This window comes from Mytilus edulis, chromosome 2 (assembly GCF_963676685.1).
Source record: "Mytilus edulis chromosome 2, xbMytEdul2.2, whole genome shotgun sequence".
Taxonomy (NCBI): Eukaryota; Metazoa; Mollusca; class Bivalvia; order Mytilida; family Mytilidae; genus Mytilus; species Mytilus edulis.
This window is the reverse complement of record NC_092345.1, coordinates 103,235,244-103,258,534: the sequence shown is the minus strand read 5'-3', so window position 1 is coordinate 103,258,534 and position 23,291 is coordinate 103,235,244. Positions and strand designations below refer to the sequence as shown.

The 23,291-nt window shown below is 32.8% G+C and overlaps 1 protein-coding gene across 1 annotated transcript in view; it reads right to left on the bottom strand.

Annotated features, from left to right (window-relative positions):
* The window catches only part of LOC139511138 (uncharacterized), a 38,309-nt gene that overhangs the window by 1,226 nt on the left and 13,792 nt on the right, over positions 1-23,291 (bottom strand). The window contains exons 2-5 of the mRNA XM_071297711.1: positions 21,362-21,513; positions 13,601-13,733; positions 6,285-6,451; positions 2,574-2,695 (exon numbers count right to left, since the gene is read on the bottom strand). Of these exons, the coding sequence (XP_071153812.1) occupies positions 2,574-2,695; positions 6,285-6,451; positions 13,601-13,733; positions 21,362-21,513 (574 nt within the window). The remainder of the gene's footprint in view (positions 1-2,573; positions 2,696-6,284; positions 6,452-13,600; positions 13,734-21,361; positions 21,514-23,291) is intronic.

Here is a 23,291-nt window from a genome sequence, read left to right as displayed (position 1 = left end):
ATGTCAGATTCGTGAATTACCACCCTGAAAGTATCCCCGATCATTCCATCTGATGTGATCTTAAATATGTAATGAACAAAATAGAAAATAGTGAGAAAACGATATTTAAGTCAGTAAATGGATCAAAAGCAATACCAAAAATGTTCCAAATGATTGTTTTACAGACGAAAGTGTGCAACAAATGGTTCCAGACGCAATTAAAAAAATAAGTTGTTTTACTCCATTGAACCAGGATATTGAAACTGCTTACAATGAATTCCAAGAGCTTGTCCAACGTGAAAAGAGCAATAAATCAGTGGTGAAACAAATACAAAACAAAAGGTAGAAGTCCTAACGTATTGGAACCAAACACTACAGAATCAGTGAAATATGTCATGCGAATGTAAAAAAAGAATGCATGAAATTCCATGGATATCCACAACGTAATAAACTTGTGATAGATAGATATTGCTACGAGAGGAAAACTTTCGGTTAACTTAACCGTAAATTTAAAAGAAATTTAACCAGAAATTGAAAAGGAAGTTTAACATTCAGAAAGATAGAGATTTACAGGAGCAGGTGAATTCGAATTGCAAGCGTGATTTTTGGAGAAGTATAGGAAACTTGGTGTTGCTAACGAAATAACTGAAAATATACCATGGAAAATAGTGAACGTGGTTTCCATGATTATAGCCCTATTCACAAACAAAACAAAGCCGGAAATCCAATGTTTACTATAAAATTTAAAAATATAAATTATCATATAATGATATAATGGGTCGAACGTTTTGGTAGCATCTGATCTTCCACGATCCAAAAAATGTTTTGTTGGGTAAATATTTCCATTTTTTGCAAATTTCTGATTATGGTAACACAAATTAACAGTAAGAACAATTGAATCATTAAAATGAAATGATATTTTTCCAACAAAAGTTGTTTATTGATTCGAATATGAAAAAAATCTAGTTTGTTTACATATTTGATGTCATTGATATATCGAGGAACAATCTGCCTTTTGTAGATTTGTAAAAAAAAACGGTTTACTTTTAAACCTTGATTTAACTATGATCTCTATGTTGAACAATTTTGACAGAGTTTTTTTGTAAATTTGTCTGTATTATTCATTATATTAGATTTTTTTAATTGACCTTGCATATGTCTTCTCGTAAAGATTTAATTCACGATCCTTTTCCAGAGCTTTCTCGATCCAATCGTAATAATTGACCCTAATGGTATGAATTGAAGACTCGAACACTGTGATAAGCCCTTGTTGAAATATCACATGTTTAGATAGCTTCGTTGTTATTACATATGTGAAATTTTCTGAATCCATATATATCGTATAAGGTAACTAGGAAACTATGTTACTTATATAACATAAAAAATGATAAATAAGATCGGTTAAGAATTCAATTAAGAGAATTGATTAATATTTTTCATTTTGACTTTCCACACGGAGCAACATTGTAAAAGTAAAATAGTATATTTGACTAAGTTGTTTATTATTAAATTTTTAAATTTTGTTGTAAATAATTAAAAACAACACGCTTTTGTGAATGTAACTTTATCAGGAACTCTCAAAGCCACTGATTTATAAGAACCGAATCAATTGAAGAGATATGACCAAAAAAGAACCTAGATAAAAGCCAAATCCATCTAAGGCCAAATTTGTTTGAGGGATTTGAAACCTAAGTGTCTCTATAATTTCAAAATAAATAAACGGACAATTAAGAGATAACTGTATTGTATTTGAAGCTTTAAGGACGTCCATCGGTAGTTTTACTGTCGCAAATTTAGTTTACCTGGCGACGCGGAGCGGAGACAGGTAAACGGGTATTTGCGACAGTAAAACTACCGATGGACGTCCACAAAGCTTCATATACAATACAGTTATCTCTATTCTAATGCAAAACAAGTTCATAATTAAATTTCAATCATTATTTCAGTGTAAAATCTTCATCAAAGAAAATTCCGCGAAAAGATGTTATCTTCTTTGGTCCCTACACTAGGTGACGTCATAGGTATGCTTCCGGCGTCAAACATAAACACCGGGCGTTTTCTGGCTTCTCTGCCGCTTCAAAATGTAATAAATTTTGATAAAAAGAAAATTTTTAGGCGCAACAAGTGAGTTTTTGGTTAATTATTGTAGAAATAACATGTCAACACATTCCGAAATTCAAAATGTCGGCTTCCTTAGTTACAGACAAGGAGATAGAGAATTTTACGCTTGCTGTCATCCAATCAGAACAATTGTTACAAAATAATTGCATTAGAATTTCGGATACAATTGCTATATATCATGCCAGAACACAAGTACTGACAACTGCACTGATAATACAGTTGAGGACAGATATGTATACATAACATGACATTTTTTTTTTATATCGCATGTATTATCAGCCCAAGAGCCGTCGATTTGAGGATCGAACGTCGATTAGAGGACGGATCTTAATCTGAGTCTTACATATATAATCTGAATAACATACACTATCAGTATCATTGCACAATAAACGTCCGATTTGACAACAGATTTGTTCAATATACCAACATGGTCGTATGCTTTATTTTCCTTTTTTTGTACTTTTTAAAATTACCTGGTTTGCAGCTACGAGTTGAACATTCATGGCCTTGTAATCCTTGTCTGCAGTCTACGCAACCCCGAGTTCTGTCTTTATATGCATCACCGGTGCAGTAGAATTTATAATGCACTTTTAAACTGAAAACAATAGAATTGATTATTAAAGAAAACAAATAACACGGAAAGAGAGAGAAAAATCTAAATACCACTGATTGTCTTTCTAAATATCGAAAAACACTGTGCATCTATAAGAACAACCGAAGTATACATAAAAGTGACAAAAAAGGGGTTTTCAGATGTTTCTAAAAGCAGTTATGATTCTACTTTGTCAAAATTATCCTCCTTCACGCCACATGAATTTCACAATCCTAAAAATTGGAAACCATTATAAGGATGACTCGCTGTCATTTAAGCTCTTGAAAAACGATAAATGTATTCACACGGCATCATTACCATCCTAATATGTCAGTTGTATTGTGAAAAAAAAACATAATTTACTAGCTATTGACCATCGTTAAATGTTATTTTATGCGTTGCTTTATAAAAACTACTGTGTGATCGGTTGTCACGGGAGAGTTTCGAAAGTTTCTAAAACATAAAAAAAAATAAAATAATCAAATATTTCGTGTAAGCAAAATAAACATATCAGAGGTTAAATCAGTATTAAGTTCATATATAATCTTAAATCAATCCTAATTCTATCTTATTTTTGAGATATAGTTTTAGTCACTCAAATGTGACGTAATTTGTTGTGTGCTGTTTTAGAATTTCAAATGTGACGTCATTTTGTGTGCCTTTTCACCACTTCGTATGTGACGTCACCTTTTCATTTTTTTGCGTTGAGGTCTTGACTAAGACGGGTGTGTCTATTTTTTGTGTTGGTTTGTGTAATGTATCTGGTTTTTGTTTTCTGTAATAAGTTAATACTTCAGTTTTATCATGTATATCTTTTATATTCATTTACTGTTTGCAATAGAATCAATTATTTTAAATAGTAAGAATGTTCTTATTCCAAGCAGAAAACCCTAGCCGTATTTAGCACAACCTTTTTTAACTTTTGATCCTTGTGGACGAGGCGCGCTTCTGGCGTATTGAATTTTAAACCTGGTGCCTTTTGTTTTCTACTATTCATGTGTTTCTTTGTCTAATATGTTATATTTATTTGTATTGTAGTTGTAATGTTATGTTGCCATTTTAATGTTATATTTAACATTGCCATTAAAGCGGGTGGTTTGGCATGCCACAAAACCAGGTTCAACCAATCATTTTTTTCTTTAAAAAATGTCCTGTACCAATTCAGGCATACATAGATAAGATTGCAGAAGGGGCTGAAAATGCATCTAAAGTTGGAGAAATGGGAAAGCTATATAACATTAAAAAACAACTTAGTGGCAGGGTAAAATACTAACAGTACTAACATCAAAGATAAAGATGGTCAGACAATATGCAAATTTGATAAACAACTGGAAAGATGGAAAGGGCATTTTGAATAGGTGTTGAATAAGCCTGAACCAGAAATCTCAGTTGACAGTAGTTATCAAAGGTACCAGGATTATAATTTAGTACGCCAGACGCGCGTTTCGTCTACATAAGAATCATCAGTGACGCTCATATCAAAATATTTATAAAGCCAAAAAAGTACGAAGTTGAAGAGCATTGAAGATCCAAAATTCCAAAAAGTTGTGCCAAATACGGCTAAGGTAATCTATTCCTGGGATAAGAAAATCCTTAGGTTTTACAAATATTTAAAGTTTTATATTCAGGAAATTTATAAAAATGACCACATAATTGATATTCATGTCAACACCGAAGTGCTAACTTCTGGGCTGGTGATACTCTCGGGGACGAAACGTCCACCAGCAGTGGCATCGACCCAGTGGTGTAAATAGTTATCAAAGGTACCAGGATTATAATTTAGTATGCCAGACGCGCGTTTCGTCTACATAAGACTCATCAGTGACGCTCATATCAAAATATTAATAAAGCCAAACAAGTACGAAGTTGAAGAGCATTGAGGATCCAAAATTCCAAAAAGTTGTGCCAAATACGGCTAAGGTAATCTATTCCTGAAATAAGAAAATCCTTAGGACATGACAGAGGAAGGTCCACCACCAATAGAAAAAAATGGGACCCATACCAGATTATGAGATCAAAGCAGCCATTAAAAAACTATTAAACAACAAGGCTTCTGGTGTAGATGGCTTCCAGCAGAAGTACTAAAATCAAACATAAATCTCAACGTGAACATCCTACGTGATTTGCTGAATGAAATATGGGAAAAGAAATACTACCTACTCAGTGGAAAGATGGTATCACCATAAAACTACCTTACAGATTGTAACAACTGGCGTGGAATTACTTTACTAGCAGTGCCTGGTAAGATACTTTGTAGAATAATTCTAGAACGAATCAAAGACAAAATCAATATCATTCTACGAGAAGAACAAAGTGGATTTAGAACAAACCGTGCATGTATAGATAACATCCTCATACTGAGAAATATTATAGAACAGACACTAGAATGGAGATCCCCCATATATATAAATTATATGGATTTCGAAAAAGCATTTGATAGCGTCCTTCGAGAGAGCAGTGGCATCGACCCAGTGGTTTTTGAACATGAAGAACTTAAATAATAGTAACCTTTTAAAGTGCTTTCTATACAAATATCCATATTCGTTTAAAATTTAATTATACAATTCAATATCATTCCAAATTAAATAGATAGGCTTATTTCTTTTAAATGTTGCTTAGTTCACACTTAAGGTAGCATAATACAAAGATTGTTTTACTTCCAATCACTAACCTTTGAAATGCTGTAACTTTCTTATGAATGCATAGAAAATAATAAAAGAGGTATATATAGATAGATAAAAGATTAATCTTTTAAATGAATGCAATATTTTTATTATGCAATCATTATGTAATCAATTATTATGTAATTAGTGACAAAATCTGGGTAAGTTCACTTGAATGAATTTAGCTCTATTATCTCTTTAACTATACAGAAAATTTTAACGAAATCTTAATCAACACATCATGGGCTTCAAAAGGGTGTCTCAGATTGTCTCTATAGTATTCCATTCTCTCATAAATCTCTAATTAGTGTAAACATCCTAACCACATAAAAGAAGATAATGTTTAATTAGGTGTAAAATTTGTTCTATACATTCTATCTGAAATCTGAGACACCCTTTTGGCCATAGGAACAACATATAATAAAATCAACCCTCTAGGGATACCTATGCCGAAGCTAAATTCATTTGAAAGTGGAAATTTGGTGAAAAATATTTTAGACACAGTTAACATTATAATTGGTTACATAATTGTTTCATAATACTAACATTGCATTTATTTGAAAGAGTAATCTGTTAGCTATCCAAAACTACCACTTTTATAAATTTTCAAGCATTATTAAGAAAGTTACAGCATTTTAAAACTTGGGAGTTGGAGTTATAAAATCTTTGTACCAAGTTAGGACAGTTGTTATCCATTCGTTTGATGTGTTTAGACTTTTGATTTTGCCTTTTGATGTTGGATTTTCCTTTTTGAATTTTCCTCGGAGTTCAGTACTTTTGTGTTTTTACTTTTTTGTATTGTGCTACCTTAAGAATCCGAGGTTGTATGACAACATATTCAAAAATATGTGACGTGACCTGTGCTAAGCCACTTTAACTAAATGTTTGATTTTCTGATATAAATACCTAACGTTAGATAAATAATTTACCTGAAGTGAACTGTTGGTGAATGCGGAACTATTAGTTGATTCCACTTTGATCCTTCATATGTTTGTTGGAAATTAGTTCTGGTATTAAAGTACATTTGTGTGTCGAATATCAAGTTTTTTGTATTCTGATACAGATCGTAGGCATACACATGTCCACTGTAGTAGGACTGTAATAAACAATGATGAATCTTGATATTTATCATATATATTCACATTTCTCTAAAGGATTTAATCAAATCAGCTCGCATACTATTGATGGATATTATCCCGTCTCAAATGCACTTATAGGTGACATGAATATTAACAACTATTTAGGTAAAGAGTAAACCAAACAAATTATGTCTGTAAAAAGTTACCCAGCTGTTTCAGGGAATATCTATATGCTATGTCTTTTTGATCATATTTAAATGCCCTTAATTTGACGTCCAAAGTCTAACGATTCTAAAAATTGAGCGCACTTACTTTTCTCTAAACTAATATATAGATATATGAGGATGAATTATGAGTGCCAATGAGAACTGTCCATCAAAGTCAAAATTTGTACAAAAGTCAACCATTATTGCGTATATCAAAAATATAGTCATGCACCAGGCCAATTAAATGACACAAATATACAATTTACGAGAGATAGAAGTTACGAGAGTGGGAAAATTAATTCCTTAAATCCAATTTTAAATAGTTTTAAGAATTATAAGCCTTTTTAAAGGAATTTATTGTATATAAACTGGACCAACATTATGTAACGTGTTTTTTTTCCATTTATTACATCAGTGGGGTTTATTGTCATTGTATCAGATGACTTATTCTCATTTACCGTTATAAAGTAATTCATAAAAAAATGAAAACAACACGTTTAATAATTTTTGCGTCTGAAGCGTTTTTTCTGGATTTACCTGCATCAGGAACGCTCAAAGCCAAACATTTGAAATCCGAAGATGTATAAGTACCGAAACCATTGAAGAGCTATATGTCAAAAATACCAAAAATTAATAGCCAAATTCATCTAAAGCCAACTTTTTTGATTGAGTTAAGCCTTCCAATTGATATTTTATAGTGTGTTTTTCTATGTTGTGATGTTATACTATTGTTTCAGTAAAAGGAGAAGGTTTGGTACCATAAAACGTTTAATCCCGCTGCAAATGTTTGCAACTGTCCTAATTCATGAATCTGTTGTACAGTAGTTCTCGTTTGTTTATGTACTTCATACGTTTTTCTAGTTTCTCGTTTTTATATAGATAAGACCGTTGGTTTTCCCGTTTGAATGGTTTTACATTACTAATTTATGGAGCCTGTTACAGCTTGCTGTTCGGTGTTAGCCATGGCTCCGTGTTGAAGGCCGTACCTGACCTATAATGGTTAACTTTTTTGAATTGTTACTTGGATGGAGAGTTATCTTATTGGCACTCATACCACATCTTCCTATATCTATTTGCATGAGGGAGTTGAAACCTTAATTTCTTAATAATTTCAAAATTTATAAACGGACAATTTCAGTAAATTTTTTTAAATCATGTCAGTACCGAAGTACTGACTACTGAGCTGATGATACCGTCGGAGACTTATAATTCAACATCCACCAAGTGATGTAAAAAATTGAAAACAACACGTTATCATCTCCTATTCGAATGCCGATCTGTAGATTGTTATTGCGCTCGGCCAAACCATTGATATAGGTCGCAAACATTTCCAGTGATAACAACCACCCTTGTTTCACACCTCAGTCAACATCAAACCATGGAGTTTATCTTTCATTCACGCGGACTGTACATTTGTCATTCTGGCAAAGTGACTGTATGGAGGACAGGAATTTTCCTTGAATACCTGCTCGTCGGAGTTTATACCAAAGTAGGTTCTAGATTCTGAATCAAACGCCGTTTATCTATCTATAAAACTGAATGTAGACTGTTTTTATGTTTTTCTGTTTAATATAACTGAATTAAGGCTATATATATGTGCTCTTCACAGCTGCGTTTTTGACGAAAGCCATTTTGTTCCCCACACACAATATCGTTGTACTCTAACTGCTTACATAAACGTGAATTCAAGACACTACAGTAGATTTTGCTCGGTAGGAATGTAATCGGTTGTTCCCGGTTTTGATATGGGGTTTACAATCCCAGATATCCAATGTTCAGGTCCTTTACCCATTCAAAACAACCATTTCATATAACACACAGTAAGTCGATCGCACTTTCATACTTAAGCACCTCTGATGGAATATAATCATACCCGGCTGCTTTGCGTAATTTCGTATGTTCAACGACTTTGGCAATATTATCACGGGTTATATTATTGTTAAAATCAGGTAAATCACGTATGTTTTCCTCATTGACTTAATTATCAAGATCGTCAATGTTATCATTTCTTGTGGTTTTCCAAGTCTTGAGAACTGCATCCAGTCTATCTTTCCGTATCATCCGCGTTCACTATTTCCCATGGTATATTCTCAGTTATTTCGTTTGCAACACCAAGTTTTCCTATACTTCTCCAAAAATCACGCTTGCAATTCGAATTCAGCTGCTCCTGTAAATCTCTTTCTTTCTGAATGTTAAATTTTCTTTTAAATTTCCGGTATGTTTATCGAAAGTTTTAAAAGTTCAATACTGTATTATTCAAAATCAAAGGTAACAGTAAAATATGTTTACAACATCTTAACTGCAGGATCAACAATACAAGAAATTATTAAACATACACTTGCATTTTTGGAATCCATCTATCGATTGTAGTTTTTTTTTACTTTACTCAGTGCGTTGTATTGCAAATTTGGAATGCCACACTCTGCTTACTCCAAGTTGTATTCTATTAGGTTGGACCATTGAACTTTTAATCAACTTTGTGTTGATGTTCACTTGCAAGACTTTGTTCAGACTACACAAGGATTCATTATTTTTTTCTGTGACCAGGATTCCCTTTATCACGCTATGAGAGTTGCTGTGACAAGAATTTTTCGACTGATTTATAAATTGTTTATATATTCCGTTATTGTAACTCTTATTCAATGTTATGACTTTTGGCCTCATTTAATCTTCTTATTACCCTTTAATCATGATTTTACGATGGAACGCAAACATTATACACCAATCCTTAAAGGATATTCACATGCTGAAAAAACCTCATTCCAAATATTGATTCTACCGCGGTCAGTCGAAATTACCCATCTAAATTTAGCACTTGTTTTTATAATTGTGTAACAAGGTTACAATGCTGCTGAAACCACATTATTCAATTTAAAAAAATGCACCTGGATATCCACAAATATACCCATGCAATGCCGGAAAATGACAAACCAGATCTAGATTATCTTCTGATAATACTTTAAGCTCAACAGTGAACGAGAGAGCTTTTTCGCTTTCCTTTTCCTGTGACATTATATGTAAACACAAAGCCTTACTTAACTGATTACAGGAAAAAAGCTAAAGTGTGGTATACAATACGTAGGCAAACGGGATGGGAGTTTTTTTTAAATGAACACAGGAACACCTATAACTCTTCCAAAAACCTAAGAAGTTCAAAAGTATAATTTTTCAATATTTCTTAAAATGTCCTGTAAAATGGCAGATGTAATCTAACAGTTCGTTTCTATGGTTACATTGTCGTTTTGGTTTTTGTTTGCACTTTAGTGTTTCTGTTGTTTCGTTGTTTTAGTTCTTATAGTTGATGTATTTACCTCAGTTTTAGTTTGTTACCTAGATTTTTTTTCTCTCAATCGATTTATGACTTTCGAACACCGGTATACTACTGATGTTTTTATTTAGATAAACACAACTACTATATTAAATTTATACAATTTCAACCGCTCGAAACGATCTAGAAACAATACGAAGATTCCCTTAATGTTATCGAACTGTCTTGGATTAAACAATTTCAGGCAGCTTATTTCCCGGGTCTAAATGACAATACACTTAGACAAGGAAACATATCTACAACTTCTTCTATTGATATCATAAAAAATATGAATAAAAGACAACGAAAAAATAGGTCTTGTGGCAAACGACCAATCGAAATCAACGAATTAAACATCGTATAACTTATACAGTTGGTAATCTACTTTCTATATTTAAAACAAATTGTAGGTAACAATTATTATGTAAACTGGGTGAATTACCAATCAGTAAGTTACATAATATTTTCAAGGAGTGTGACATTATCTCTTTCTTAGCATTCTCTATGGATATTCTCGTAAACCAATGGCTGTTCCCGCATATCAACAAAATTAAGGATCATAAACGGCACTTTCTAAAAATTAGAAATATATTAGCAGAGGTATTGATTTTATCAACTTATCTAGTCTATTTAATGACTTCATACCTCCCTATTGTTATAACACAGAACCTACCATTATTTCAACGTTGGTTACATCAGAGGTCAATGTAGAAAATAATACTCCTTTAACTTGAAACTGTGAATCGGCGAAATTTAATTATGTTCCCTATGCCCGTATTATTACGGGGAACCTCGATATCGTCCAGGACAGAGAGGATAAAAGAAATTTGAAAAAGGACGAAAATAATGTCCTCTATCTAAAAAAGATTGGAAACAGTGTCGTCAGGTCACCAAAGATGCTCTTTCCTCGTTTTGTAAAAATTGGTGTAAACGGGAAAAATCTGATTCTTTTTTAAATAAATGTATGAATGTTGTAGATAATAAAATATCACATTTTGAAATTAATTCAGAAATAAATAAAAGAGTACATAATACGCCAGAATAAGAAATAAACTTCTAGAACTTTCATAAAGGTTTGTGTTTGTATCGGCCGACAAAGCAGCCAACAATGTGGTGATGGTATGCCATAAATACTACACGGACGTTCTTAAGAATAAAATTTTAAATTCATCTACATTCAAGTCCGTGCGCTCCACAGAGAGTCATATAGTAAACAGACATATCATAACCACATCGCAGCTTAAGGCTTCTCCTGAGCATTTGGAGGTCCCTACTTTGAATTGGTTACTTAAACTACACAAAAAAAAGTAAACTATCGTTTCATCTCGGCCTCTAGAAAGAGTTCTACAACTAATCTTTCAGTGCTTATATAAAAAGTTCTTTGTGTACTATTAAAGAGCTTATCATAAACTATTGTAATAAAAATATATAAAATAGTGGAATTAACTTTTTTTGGAATGTAAAATTTTTTTTTAGATAATTTTGATAAATTACGTGCTTTCGGTGGTTCTTTTGACAGTTTTGACTTTTCTACTCTTTACACTTCACTTCCGAAGAATCTTATCAAACAAACGTGTTCCTATTTAATTAAATGGTCGTTTGGTAAATCTGAATACAAATATATTTGTTTGCATGTCATTTAGAGCTCTCTTCTCTAATGAGAAAGGTTAATATGCTAGATATACTTTCTGGAGGTGTGATTAGATGATTGAAGCTGTCAACTTTCTCCTTGATACTATTTATGTACGTGTCGGCATCAAAGTTTATCGACAGGTTGTAGGTATTACCATGGGCACTAATTGCGTCCCTTTAATAGCAGACTTGTTTTTGTATTGTAATAAATCACAGTTTATGACCAAACTCAGTAAAGATCCGTCTAAATTGCATTTGATTGATCAATTTAACAATACTAATCGTTATCTTGGAAATATTATTTCGTTAAATAATCAAGAATTTTATGAATATACTGCCGAAATTTACACAAAGGAACTAACTTTAAATAAATCAATTTCATACGGTAATAACTGTCCTTTCCTAGATTCAGATATTTCGGTTTTACAAGGGAAACTCCACACTAAAATTTCCCTTTTTAATTTTCCCATTGGATTTTGGATGTGTACCGATTGATATCCGTTCATGTTCGTTAGACGTCCGTTCTTAACCGTTTTACGTTCGTCCATTTCCGTTTCATGTCCGTTCAGCATCCGTTTTATCCGTCGACGTCTGTTCTGTCCGGCGGAAAATTTTGAGCATGTTCAAAACTTTAAACGGAAGTTCAACGGATGAACTGTCCGTTGTTCATTCGGTAGGCGTCCGTTTTGTACGGCAACTGAAAATTGTTTTTTTTTTATCCGTTATGCGTCCATTCGTGCTGTCCGATAAGTTGTGACCACATCTTTAGTTTTCTCGTTTGAATTGTTTACCATTTGTCATTTCGGGGCCTTTTATAGCTGACTATGCGGTAAGGGTTTTGCTAATTGTTGAAGGCTGTACGGCGACCTATAGTTGATAATTTCCGTGTCATGTAGTCTCTTGTGGAGAGTTGTCTCATTGGCAATTATACCACATCTTCTTTTTTTATATATATACATGTGCATTGATTAAAAAGTATAATGAACTTGTTGTAGTGTCGATTCAATGCAGTTCTATGGCACATAAAATAATGACAAAAACCCAAAAGATTTGTATTGATCCCTTAATATTGAATTTCCATTCGCCGAATACCAGTAGTCCGAGGAGGAATATTTATAGGTTTCATAACGAGTGAGAATTAGATATCGATTGATATCAACTCGAGTTATTTAATTTCAATAATAATAAACGAGCCTACGAAATTAAATAACGAGAGTTGATATCAAGCGATATCTAATTCTCACAAGTTGTTAAACCTATTTCTCTTATGGAAAAAAGTTGTATAAGTGTATTGACACGTTATTTCTACAACAATTAACAAATAACTCACTTGTTGTGCCTTAAAATCTTCTTTTTATCAAATTTTATTACATTCTGAAGCGGCACAGAAGCCAGAAAACGCCCAGTGTTTATGTATGACACCGGAAGCATACCTATGACGTCACGTAGTGTAGGGACCAAAGAAGATAACATCTTTTCGCTGAATTTTCTTTAATAGAGATTTTACACTGAAATTGCGATTGAAATTTAGTTATGAACTTGTTTTGCATTAGAATAGAGATAACTGTATTGTATTTGAAGCTTTGCGGACGTCCATCGGTAGTTTTACTGTCGCATACAGAGGGAAATTGAAATTGGAAGTTGTGCCAGTTATAATGCCCTTTGCTCCGTTACATAACCGTACACGGGTTCCTTTCTTTATTTTTTCGTCCATGATAAGATTTATATTAGATAATGCAGACTATAAAGCAGACGAAAATCTCGAAAACCAGAAGTAAACAATCAGTTGTCAAGAAAAAAAGTAGTCCCGGCATGACCTTTTCCAGTGGATAATGACCTGATCAACGGCCAATGAAAATATTGGAAATTTACGAGATAGGCCAATCAAATTAACGTAATTTTGATATCACTTTTTCATATCACACTCCGTACGGTGTGATACGAAAAATATCTATTCACGTGGGAGTTAGATAACAGGCCCCAACCATAAGAGAATAACTATTTACTCATGAAGTACTTACTTTCAATCCTACCAATTGTAGAAAAACTGGATTCGTAGTATTTCCTAGATTCTCACCAAATGTTTCCTTTCTAGTTGGACTTGGCGTCAATGTTAAACTTGTAGATCCATATAAACATGGTGTTTGAAAGGACCTGATAAATATAACATTAATATATGTTCAATATTTTTAACGCTCAATGCATAAGGTTCAAGGTATAACGAATATATATCAAGAAATTAAAAACGTCATAAGTCATAAGTGATGAATTTGGAAATTATTTCTGTTTAATGATCTTTAACTTCACATTTGTTTCGGCAATAGATATTTGGATTCGTGCACCACTTGTGAGACTTATGTATTAAACACGTTTTTATTGTTTCAAATTATAAGCATGGTACGTCTTGCGGAAGATAGAGTTTCACCCCATACGGATGGTGAGAACAAAGCACTGTGTCACCAACATATGTGGCTAAAACATAATCAGAAAAAGCTTCTATTTTCTTCTCTTTTGGCATACCTTGAATTAAATATTCAGCAAAGCAGTTTTCTACTCTTTATGTACATGGAATGTCGAATGCATGTTAAGTCATTTATCTTTAGATGCGCATCTTCACGAAATATCTTCGAACATATGATACTTTTTAAGCCAAAAATAAGAATAAATATTAATCATTAATATTTATGATAGATATGTGTACAGGTAAACTGGCGCAAATGAGTTCCGAATATTGGCGCAATTGATACATTTGGAAAACAAAATTTGGCGCAAATGATACCCCTGAAAAAGGTGTAAATCTATACAAAGAAATAACGACAGGATTCGAGTTACTTCAACTAAATATATCCATGAAAATTAGATTTGTAACGGTCATTCAATAGATATAAGAAGATGTGGTATGAGTGCCAATGAAACAACTCTCCATCCAAGTTACAATTTATAAAAGTAAACCATGATATGTCAAAGAACGGTCAACTAGAAGCATTGGCCTGCACCGATCAGCAATCTATATTCTTAAACATAACTAGTGTAAACCCATTCAAACGGGAAAATAACGGTCTGATCTATATGAAAACACCTTTGAACCACACCAACAAACGACAAATAGTGAACATCAGATTCCTGTCAGATATGACCTCATGTTAACCGTTTAGATGCCTAGAGTTAGTAGCTTCCTTACCAGTAGCAACCCTTTTTGAAGATTATCGTTGGAGAAATATAAAGCGCTGGCATATTAACCATTTGAAACTGTTTATATTCCTAGAGGTATAGGGGGAGGGTTGAGATCTCACAAACATGTTAAACCCCGCCGCATTTTTGCGCCTGTCCCAAGTCAGGAGCCTCTGGCCTTTGTTAGTCTTGTATTATTTTAATTTTAGTTTCTTGTGTACAATTTGGAAATTAGTATGGCGTTCATTATCACTGAACTAGTATATATTTGTTTAGGGGCCAGTTGAAGGACGCCTCCGGGTGCGGGAATTTCTCGCTACATTGAAGACCTGTTGGTGACCTTCTGCTGTTGTTTTTTTTTTCTATGGTCGGGTTATTGTCTCTTTGGCACATTCCCCATTTCCATTCTCAATTTCATATGAATCAATATAAATCCTGTTTTGACATTAACCTTGCGCATTGTAAAAAAAGAGGTAAACAAATAAAATTACATGTGTGGATTGGTTCTGTGTTGTTGAAGTTGGTCACTCATTTTTCTGTGACGATTAAATCACATTAGATAGGTATTATTATCTGGACAATCAACTTATATTCAAAATGCTATTATGTACGTGTCAAGATTTATTAATACTTGTTTTGAAATAGGGTACAATCTGCTTTCCAGAAACTAAATGACGAGTTTAATTTTTTCATTGAATGCACTGAATATGAAAAAGAAAAGAATTTTATTCTTAATGCAGCATGTATTCAATGAAAAAAACTCTTATATATCCAAGTATGAACAGTTTATTTGGTTGATGTTCATGCAGTGAGTCTGAAAAATTAATAGTACTTGTTTTGAAATAAGAGAAAATTGCAGAAATTAAATAAATATCTAGTAGTGATGTTGTTTATCTTTTGTGTACTAAAGAGGTTTAGTATTCGTTTTTTTTTTCAAACACCCACTGGTATAGAGTATGGTTATTTATTCAGTTATTTTCAATGTTATTACCGTATCACATGGTGATACGGTCTGATTAGTCAGAGGCTAAACGTCAGGTTCGGGTAAATCTGTTAACGGTATTTCTGTTATTTCATTGGTTATAAATACTACCTAATGGCTGCTTCGTGGCTGTTTCCGGAATGATTATGGGGGAAATGAAGGTCATTTTAACGTCTGATTGGCTATTAATGAGTGGCATGCATTATATGTTCAACGCGTCCGTAAGTGGGGTCGGATTGAAATCATGATACTAGGTTATAGGTACATATTATGATAAAGTGTTCATTTGCTATAGTGATTAGTTATGATGATAACTCACCACAAACTGTCAATTTGGTACAGATTATATAATCATGTGACAATGTGATGATTTAATCTTGAAATTATGTTGCTATTTTGGTAAAAAACTGTACATTTATGTATTTGCTATTCTCTAAAAATAGAACAGTAATGTGTATAATTCACACTTTAAACTGCGTATTAAAACGGTTAAATGATTGAGATACTTTTGTGTTAGATTTCTTCGTATAAAGCTTAGATTTTAAATAGTTAATACACAAAACGTATGCTCTATTTATAAAAATAATAACCATTCATTTTTCATTGCTTGGACATATTGATTAGAAAATATTAAAATCACGGAGTTTACCGAAGATGTAATTTCGTTTCCAGCACTTTCATCGCTTCATTGATTTCTGGTGTAAACCCGACGATACTGATTAGAAGAATACAAAAATTACAAGGTGAGCAATATGGTTTCTTATGTGCAAAGAAGCCTACACCAAGCATCACGGTATTGTTATTGGCAAGGGTTTCAGTGCACTATAGGATACTATAGTGTCAGCTGTTGCAAATTATATAATTTAGCTTTTTACTAAATGCACAGCTCTATATTTGACAATGACAACAAAAGCAATCATTTTATACGATCCTTCGAACCCAAAAAACTTGCAACACAGTGAACTCCCAAAAAGATGTTTGCATGTGGTCTAGACAGTTTGATGATCTTTGATGTACTCGTACATGATGATTTATTCTTTGGGGTTGTCAGGAGGGGCTGATTTAGAAGGGGGCCGCCAGGGGCTTGCCATCCTTTTTCTGTGAAATTTTGTGGGCCTGCACTTATGAAAATTTCTGGATCCGCCACTGGTTGTTGGACCATAATAGTCCCAGTATGGACACAGTGTTGATCAGCAGTCATTATAAAAAAGAAGATGTGGTATGATTGCCAATGAGACAACTGTCTACAAGAGACCAAAATGACACAGACATTAACAACTATACATGTAGGTCACCGTACAGCCTTCAACAATGATCAAAGCCTATACAACACAGACAACTATAAAAGGCCCTGGTATGACATGTATAACAATTCAAACCAGAAAACCAAGGCCTTATTTATATACAAAAATGAAGGAAAAACAAATATGTAACACATAAACAAACGACAACCACTGAATTACAGGCTCCTGACTTGGGACAGAAACATACATAAATAATGTGGCGGGGTAAAACATGTTAGCGGTATTCTGATCCTCCCCCTAACCTTGGACAGTGGTACATGTACATGTATAACAGTACAACATAAGAACAAACTATAAAAATCAGTCAAAAAAGGCTTAACTCATCAGATTGCCCATTGATATATCAAAAGCACTGAAAAATTCATTTGATATGTCTGATTTCAATTTATTCACATCATCAGGTCTTACACTTAGTATATTTTTTCGTGATGAACATTACTATTTGGTTGATTATGTAGGAAATCACTGAAGCATGACTGGAGAAGTCGCCACCTCCCCCAGCCCCCCCTTACTGTCCCAGCTGACCAGAGAATCTGTCCCATTTTAACCATCAACGTCATACAACAATTACTTTTCCATTGTGGCATCATATATTTTGTATTAAAATATCAAAATTTTACATGGAATATATGTGATGTACGTATACATGCATGTACAGTTTGTAATGGCAGACATATACATATTGTAGCAATAAGGTGTATCCAAAGCAAAATAATCAATAATAAATCAACTCAATGGATAGAAGCATACTGGTAAGTCAATTTTTTTTTTCACACAGCATCTGCATAGAGTGATGAGATATAAATCAGGAGATCAATCACTGGTTTTAGAAGTCAAGAATTTTTATATTTTACTTATTTGGGTAGATACATGTACATGTAACACAACATTTATCTTGTCATAATACCTGTACGCTCAGTGCTCTTCATGAAAACTATCACACTGATTTTAAATCATTATAGGAAAGCACAGTGTATAAGCAAACATTTCAGGAGGCAAATAGTCTATTATAGGCTGACTGCAATAGTCTGTATATTATCTGAAAAAGCTTAGTTCTTGTCAACTTTCTTATTATTTCAAACATTTAAATAGATGTCTCCCAAATTTGGTGTATTTCTATTAGCTTTTTTTAAAGTCATTTTCATTTATTTTTCAACCCGTCCCAGAAATATGTTTAATATAGCTGATATAGAGAAAGGCGACCTGGGTCACCTCTAACAAAGGCTATATTTATTGTCACTGCAAACATTTTACCTGTTCAACACCAAATGCTGTCAAGTTTGGGGCCCCTGGCCATGGCTCTTTTTTTTCATAATTCATCTTACATGTACATGTACATCTCCTTTGAATTTCTTTGCTTATTTGTTCTATGGTCTATCTATGCATATCTATCTATATACCACATTGTCATGGTCCCACAAAAATGTCTAAAATATATACATTTGACTTTTTTCTAGCTTCTCTCATGTGATAGCCATACCTTTTTGGTCACTATTTATGTGTTGCGTTTAAATATGAATTGTAACACTTTACAGTGACTGAACAGGTAAAACAAATACTTCTCAAGAAACAGAAAAAAGAAGACTACTTGAAACAGCACCAGACTACATGTATGTACATGTATGAATAAAAACTCAGATCGGAATAGCATGGAGGATATGATATGTCCTTGTGAATAAGCAAGGAAAGCTTTTAATAATAGTGCCTATTTTTTAATTTACTAGATTTTTCATTCATTATCTGTGCAAATTTCAACATAATTTGTCATTAATCCTTATCTAACTTTACTCAAACTTTCAGTGGTGGATCCAGAAATTTTCATAAGCGGGAGCCCACTGACTGCCTAAGAAGGGGCCAACTCCAGTCATGCTTCAGTGATTCCCTATAAAAACAACTAAATTTTTCCTAAAAAAGGGGTGACCCAGGCCCCCCGAAAAACCCTCTAACTCCACCTCTGACTTTAATTTAATATGACAAGTGTTTCATACACCAAATTACTGGTGCGTTTCTGTGATAAATATCATGCACAATTTTATAAATGAGAGGGTAAAGAAGATCCATATGTGGTGTTCACTACCTGCACATGACAATTGCAAACTGCCCCATTTTTCTTATCACAACCAATCAACTGATCATGCTGATACTGACATTACCAGAGAGTACACATCAAATGAAAAATCACAAATAACTGATACATATTATCAGATATTACAGAATTAAATATGTTTTAAATTTATTACAAAAAAATGTGTTCTCAATCTTGTAGATAGATATTACTGGATCTCATATACATGTAAGTACCAAAGACAACTGTCTATCCAAGTCACAATTTATAAAAGTAAACTATTAAATGTTGTAGTTTGGTCTTCAACGCAAAGCTTGGTTCACACCAAACAGCAATTTTATATAGTCCATATCAATCATGACAATGGCGTTTGGGGTTAAACATGTTTTCGTAGGTACATGTAAATAATATTGCCATGGAACTTTTTTCATGAGAGTGTTATAGTCTATAGAGTAATACTTCCTGTTTGGTGGAATAGTGAAATAGAAGTCAATACGTTCTTGCTCAATCCTATGTCGCTTTGAAGGTGTCATGATTGTAATCCTCAGCTTAAGCAATGTGTTACTGTAATTTGAATTTCAAAATGACTGAGCGACGTTTTTCGAAGCACTGGTCAACTCCCCCATAGCGAATCACATGACTTTGACAATCAGTAAATTCCAGCGAAAAATATCTCTATAAGTAAAGAATTGTCGGATAAAAATTAAATAATAGAGTACACAGGAAATGGTAAAGTTCACATAGTCGTGTATGATTAATCATTTTTTTAAAAAAAAACGAGCAAAAGGGGGGGATGGGGCGTACACACTTTACGCCCCCCTCTGGATCCGCCACTGCCTTCTGTTGTTGTCCATTTTGTCAAGTAGTAATCCTCAAAAGTATGTGTAGGTTATATGCTATTTTTATCAAGTTGATTATAGACACAGAATACATTTTATGATAATATCATTCCCCATTTCCATTCTCAATTTTATTAAGTCTCCTTCCATTATAACACGGGTCCACCAATAATACAACAAAAATGACAAATTAGTAGAAAAAAAGCGCTATGTTTTCATATTGCTTGAAGTGCAATATTCCAATAAAAATAAACTACTCACAAACCACTGATCTCCATATATTAAGCTAAAATACGGCAAGCTTTTTAGAAAAGCTATTACTTGTATATCATACAAACAATTGTATAATAACGCTATATAGAGACGTTCCGAGAACCTTGATTCCGAGCGGAGGTATATTCAGTGGCCCATAGACACTTCCAAAACTCGCCAATATATAAGGGTTCACGCTAAAAATCATGCATCTAAGACTAAATTATCATCAGTGCACATCCAACACCCAATGTATTTTGTTTAAAGGCGTCATTAACAACCAGAGAAAAACATGACATTATATGCATCGACAGAGTGTAGTTCCGTGATACTGCGTATATGTACATCAATATTTATATCGATAAAACAATATTTAAATTTATTACATTGGTTGCAATATATTACATTGATTTCCCAGTTAAATAAAAACCGATAATTTCACATGTGAAATAAACGTGGTTTATTTTTGGGCTCGGTAAACAACCTCACAGATTGAGTTAGGATTTGATATTCCGTTTTAAATAAGTTATTATTACAGTGAAAGCCAAATCTTTGTTTCTATAAAAGAATTTTGCAAAGGTTTTAGCAATTTGTGGTAACGAAAAATCCCTAAATAATTTACTAATAATACAAAGATTACGTTCATTGAAATTCAAAACGTTACTACAGACACGGGCAAAGCGAGGAGTTGATATATATATATAAACACCATAAGATGGTGCCAATAGAATACTATTGTCCAAAATAGAAAAAATAACAATAGGGAAAGAAAAAAACATCTTTTGTTTGAATTTTTTTGCATAGAGTTTGTGGTGTAAAACTGAAATATCTAATTATAGGAAAGCTCATTCATTTCTGCATTTTTTTTATTTATTAAAAGTACTAAGTTTCTTTGGGTAAGTTTCGGCAGTATATTTAAAGAGTTCTTGATTATCTAATGAAAATTTCATCAAGGTATCGGTGAGGGTTGTTGAATTCATCGATTAAATGAAAATTAGACGGGTCTTTACTGAGTTTTGCAAACTGGCGGCCAAGAAAAAGACAGTAGGGAAGAAATTGGCGACAAAACAAGAATTAATCCATCAATAAGAAGAAATCGTGTGTCATAGCAAATATATTTGTGCGTTTTCTAAAAATATAATGAAAAAGAAAACAAAATAATAACATACCCATAACACAGTGTCAAAACAATATGACACGGTTTTTGACATTCACGGTTGACCTTTTTTGCACCTTGACAGCACCTACCATTAGCCAGTTTGTTGTCTGTTGTGAGATCAGATAAATGTATGTCCAGTATTGTGTTGCTGTCACCATAAACCTAAACAAAGGAAATGTAAATATAGTTTAATACATTTACGTTAAGGAAACACCTTGACGGAAATTGTATACATAATACGATTGGGATTCTCTCTCGAGTAGGAGACAGAACAAAAATCTCTTTTGTGATCACTTGTCGGGCAACTCTTTGTCTTCCTGCTCTTTCAAAAACTGACTCTATTAAATCATATCAATGTCGATGTCCTATTACAGGGTTGATCAGATTAAAATATTGATGAAAACACAGATATATTAACATATGTTCAGTAAAAGAGGGAAAAAAAGATACCAGTGGGACATTCAAACTCATAAATCGAAAATAAACTGACAACGCCATGGCTAAAAATGAAAAAGACAAACAGACAAACAATAGTACACTTGAAACAACATAGAAAACTAAAGAATAAGCAACACGAACCCCACCCTGCTACACATGTGGCAACAGTCGTGTTGCTCATGATATTACAAATCCGGTAAATTGTCTAATTCGGTAGGTCACATTCATGAAAGGGAAGGGGATTGTAGTAACGACGTGAGGAACATATCATTTGTGAAACGTAATATATTCAAGAAACTTGAAGGTTTTTTTTATAATATTTGATGTAAAACAACTATTTAAAATTTGAAATTTGAGAAAAAAACGATAGGGGTATGACTACAGTGAAATGTCGACAAGTATTTGGTATTACTAAATTCAAATAAAAAAACATATATTTAAAAAAAATAATCAAGTTGTGTTTCATTATTTCTATTTATGCCATATGTTATGAAATAAAACTCATGTAAAGAACTGGTTCTCTAATCAGATGGTAAACTGTATTGCAAGATGAGGGGCAATCAGTCATCAGAGTAGATTGATATGTTATTACAGTATTAAAAAAAAGATGTGGTATGATTGCCAAGGAGACAACTCTCCACAAGAGACCAAAATGAAATAGTAATTAACAACTATAGGTCACTGTACGGGCTTCAACAATGAGCAAATCCCATACCGCATAGTCAGGTATAAAAGGCCCCGAAATGACAATTTTAAAACAATTCAAACAAGAAAACTAATGGCCTTATTTATATACAAAAAAATGAACAAAAATGATTCATGATATATGTTATCCGAAATATTTAAAGACAATTACATTTAATGTTTCCTTTTTTTTTAAATATTGGTGTTGTTTTGTACATATTTAGGTGTCTATATAATGTATTAAGTGTGTACATCTCACCTTTTTTATTTTATTAATTTTGTATTTACATTGTGTCATAGATCAAATTTATTCGTTCAATGTTTGTCTTCTTGTTTTTCATTTAAGTTGGCACGACATGTTTCTATGAATTACCCTCTATTGGGTGGATTGAAGACAAAGTTTCGGATATCGAAATATATTAAACACAATTTAATTTTTGAAACCAAAATGATTTATGATTCTTAAAAACAAAAACAAACACAAATTCATCAATTTAAAAAAAGGCGGGAAAGAATATATAGGATTTTCCATGGAATAACCTAGCATGTTTATCTTTTGCTAATATCTAATAAAATTAGTAGAAAAAGGCGTAACAGAGTATAAAGCATTTTCGATGGTATAAACTAGCATGTTTATCTTTTGTCATAAAAACTCATAATATCTAATAAAATTAGTAGAATAGCTAACAAAGTCCTTATATTTGACAAGGTAACATTCATTTGTAGTGGAAATTTGTTTTAACGTTAATTAAACTATAATTAAAATTGTATGTGGGCCCCTTCTAATTGATTAATGTTAGATAACTCTGGTTAATTTT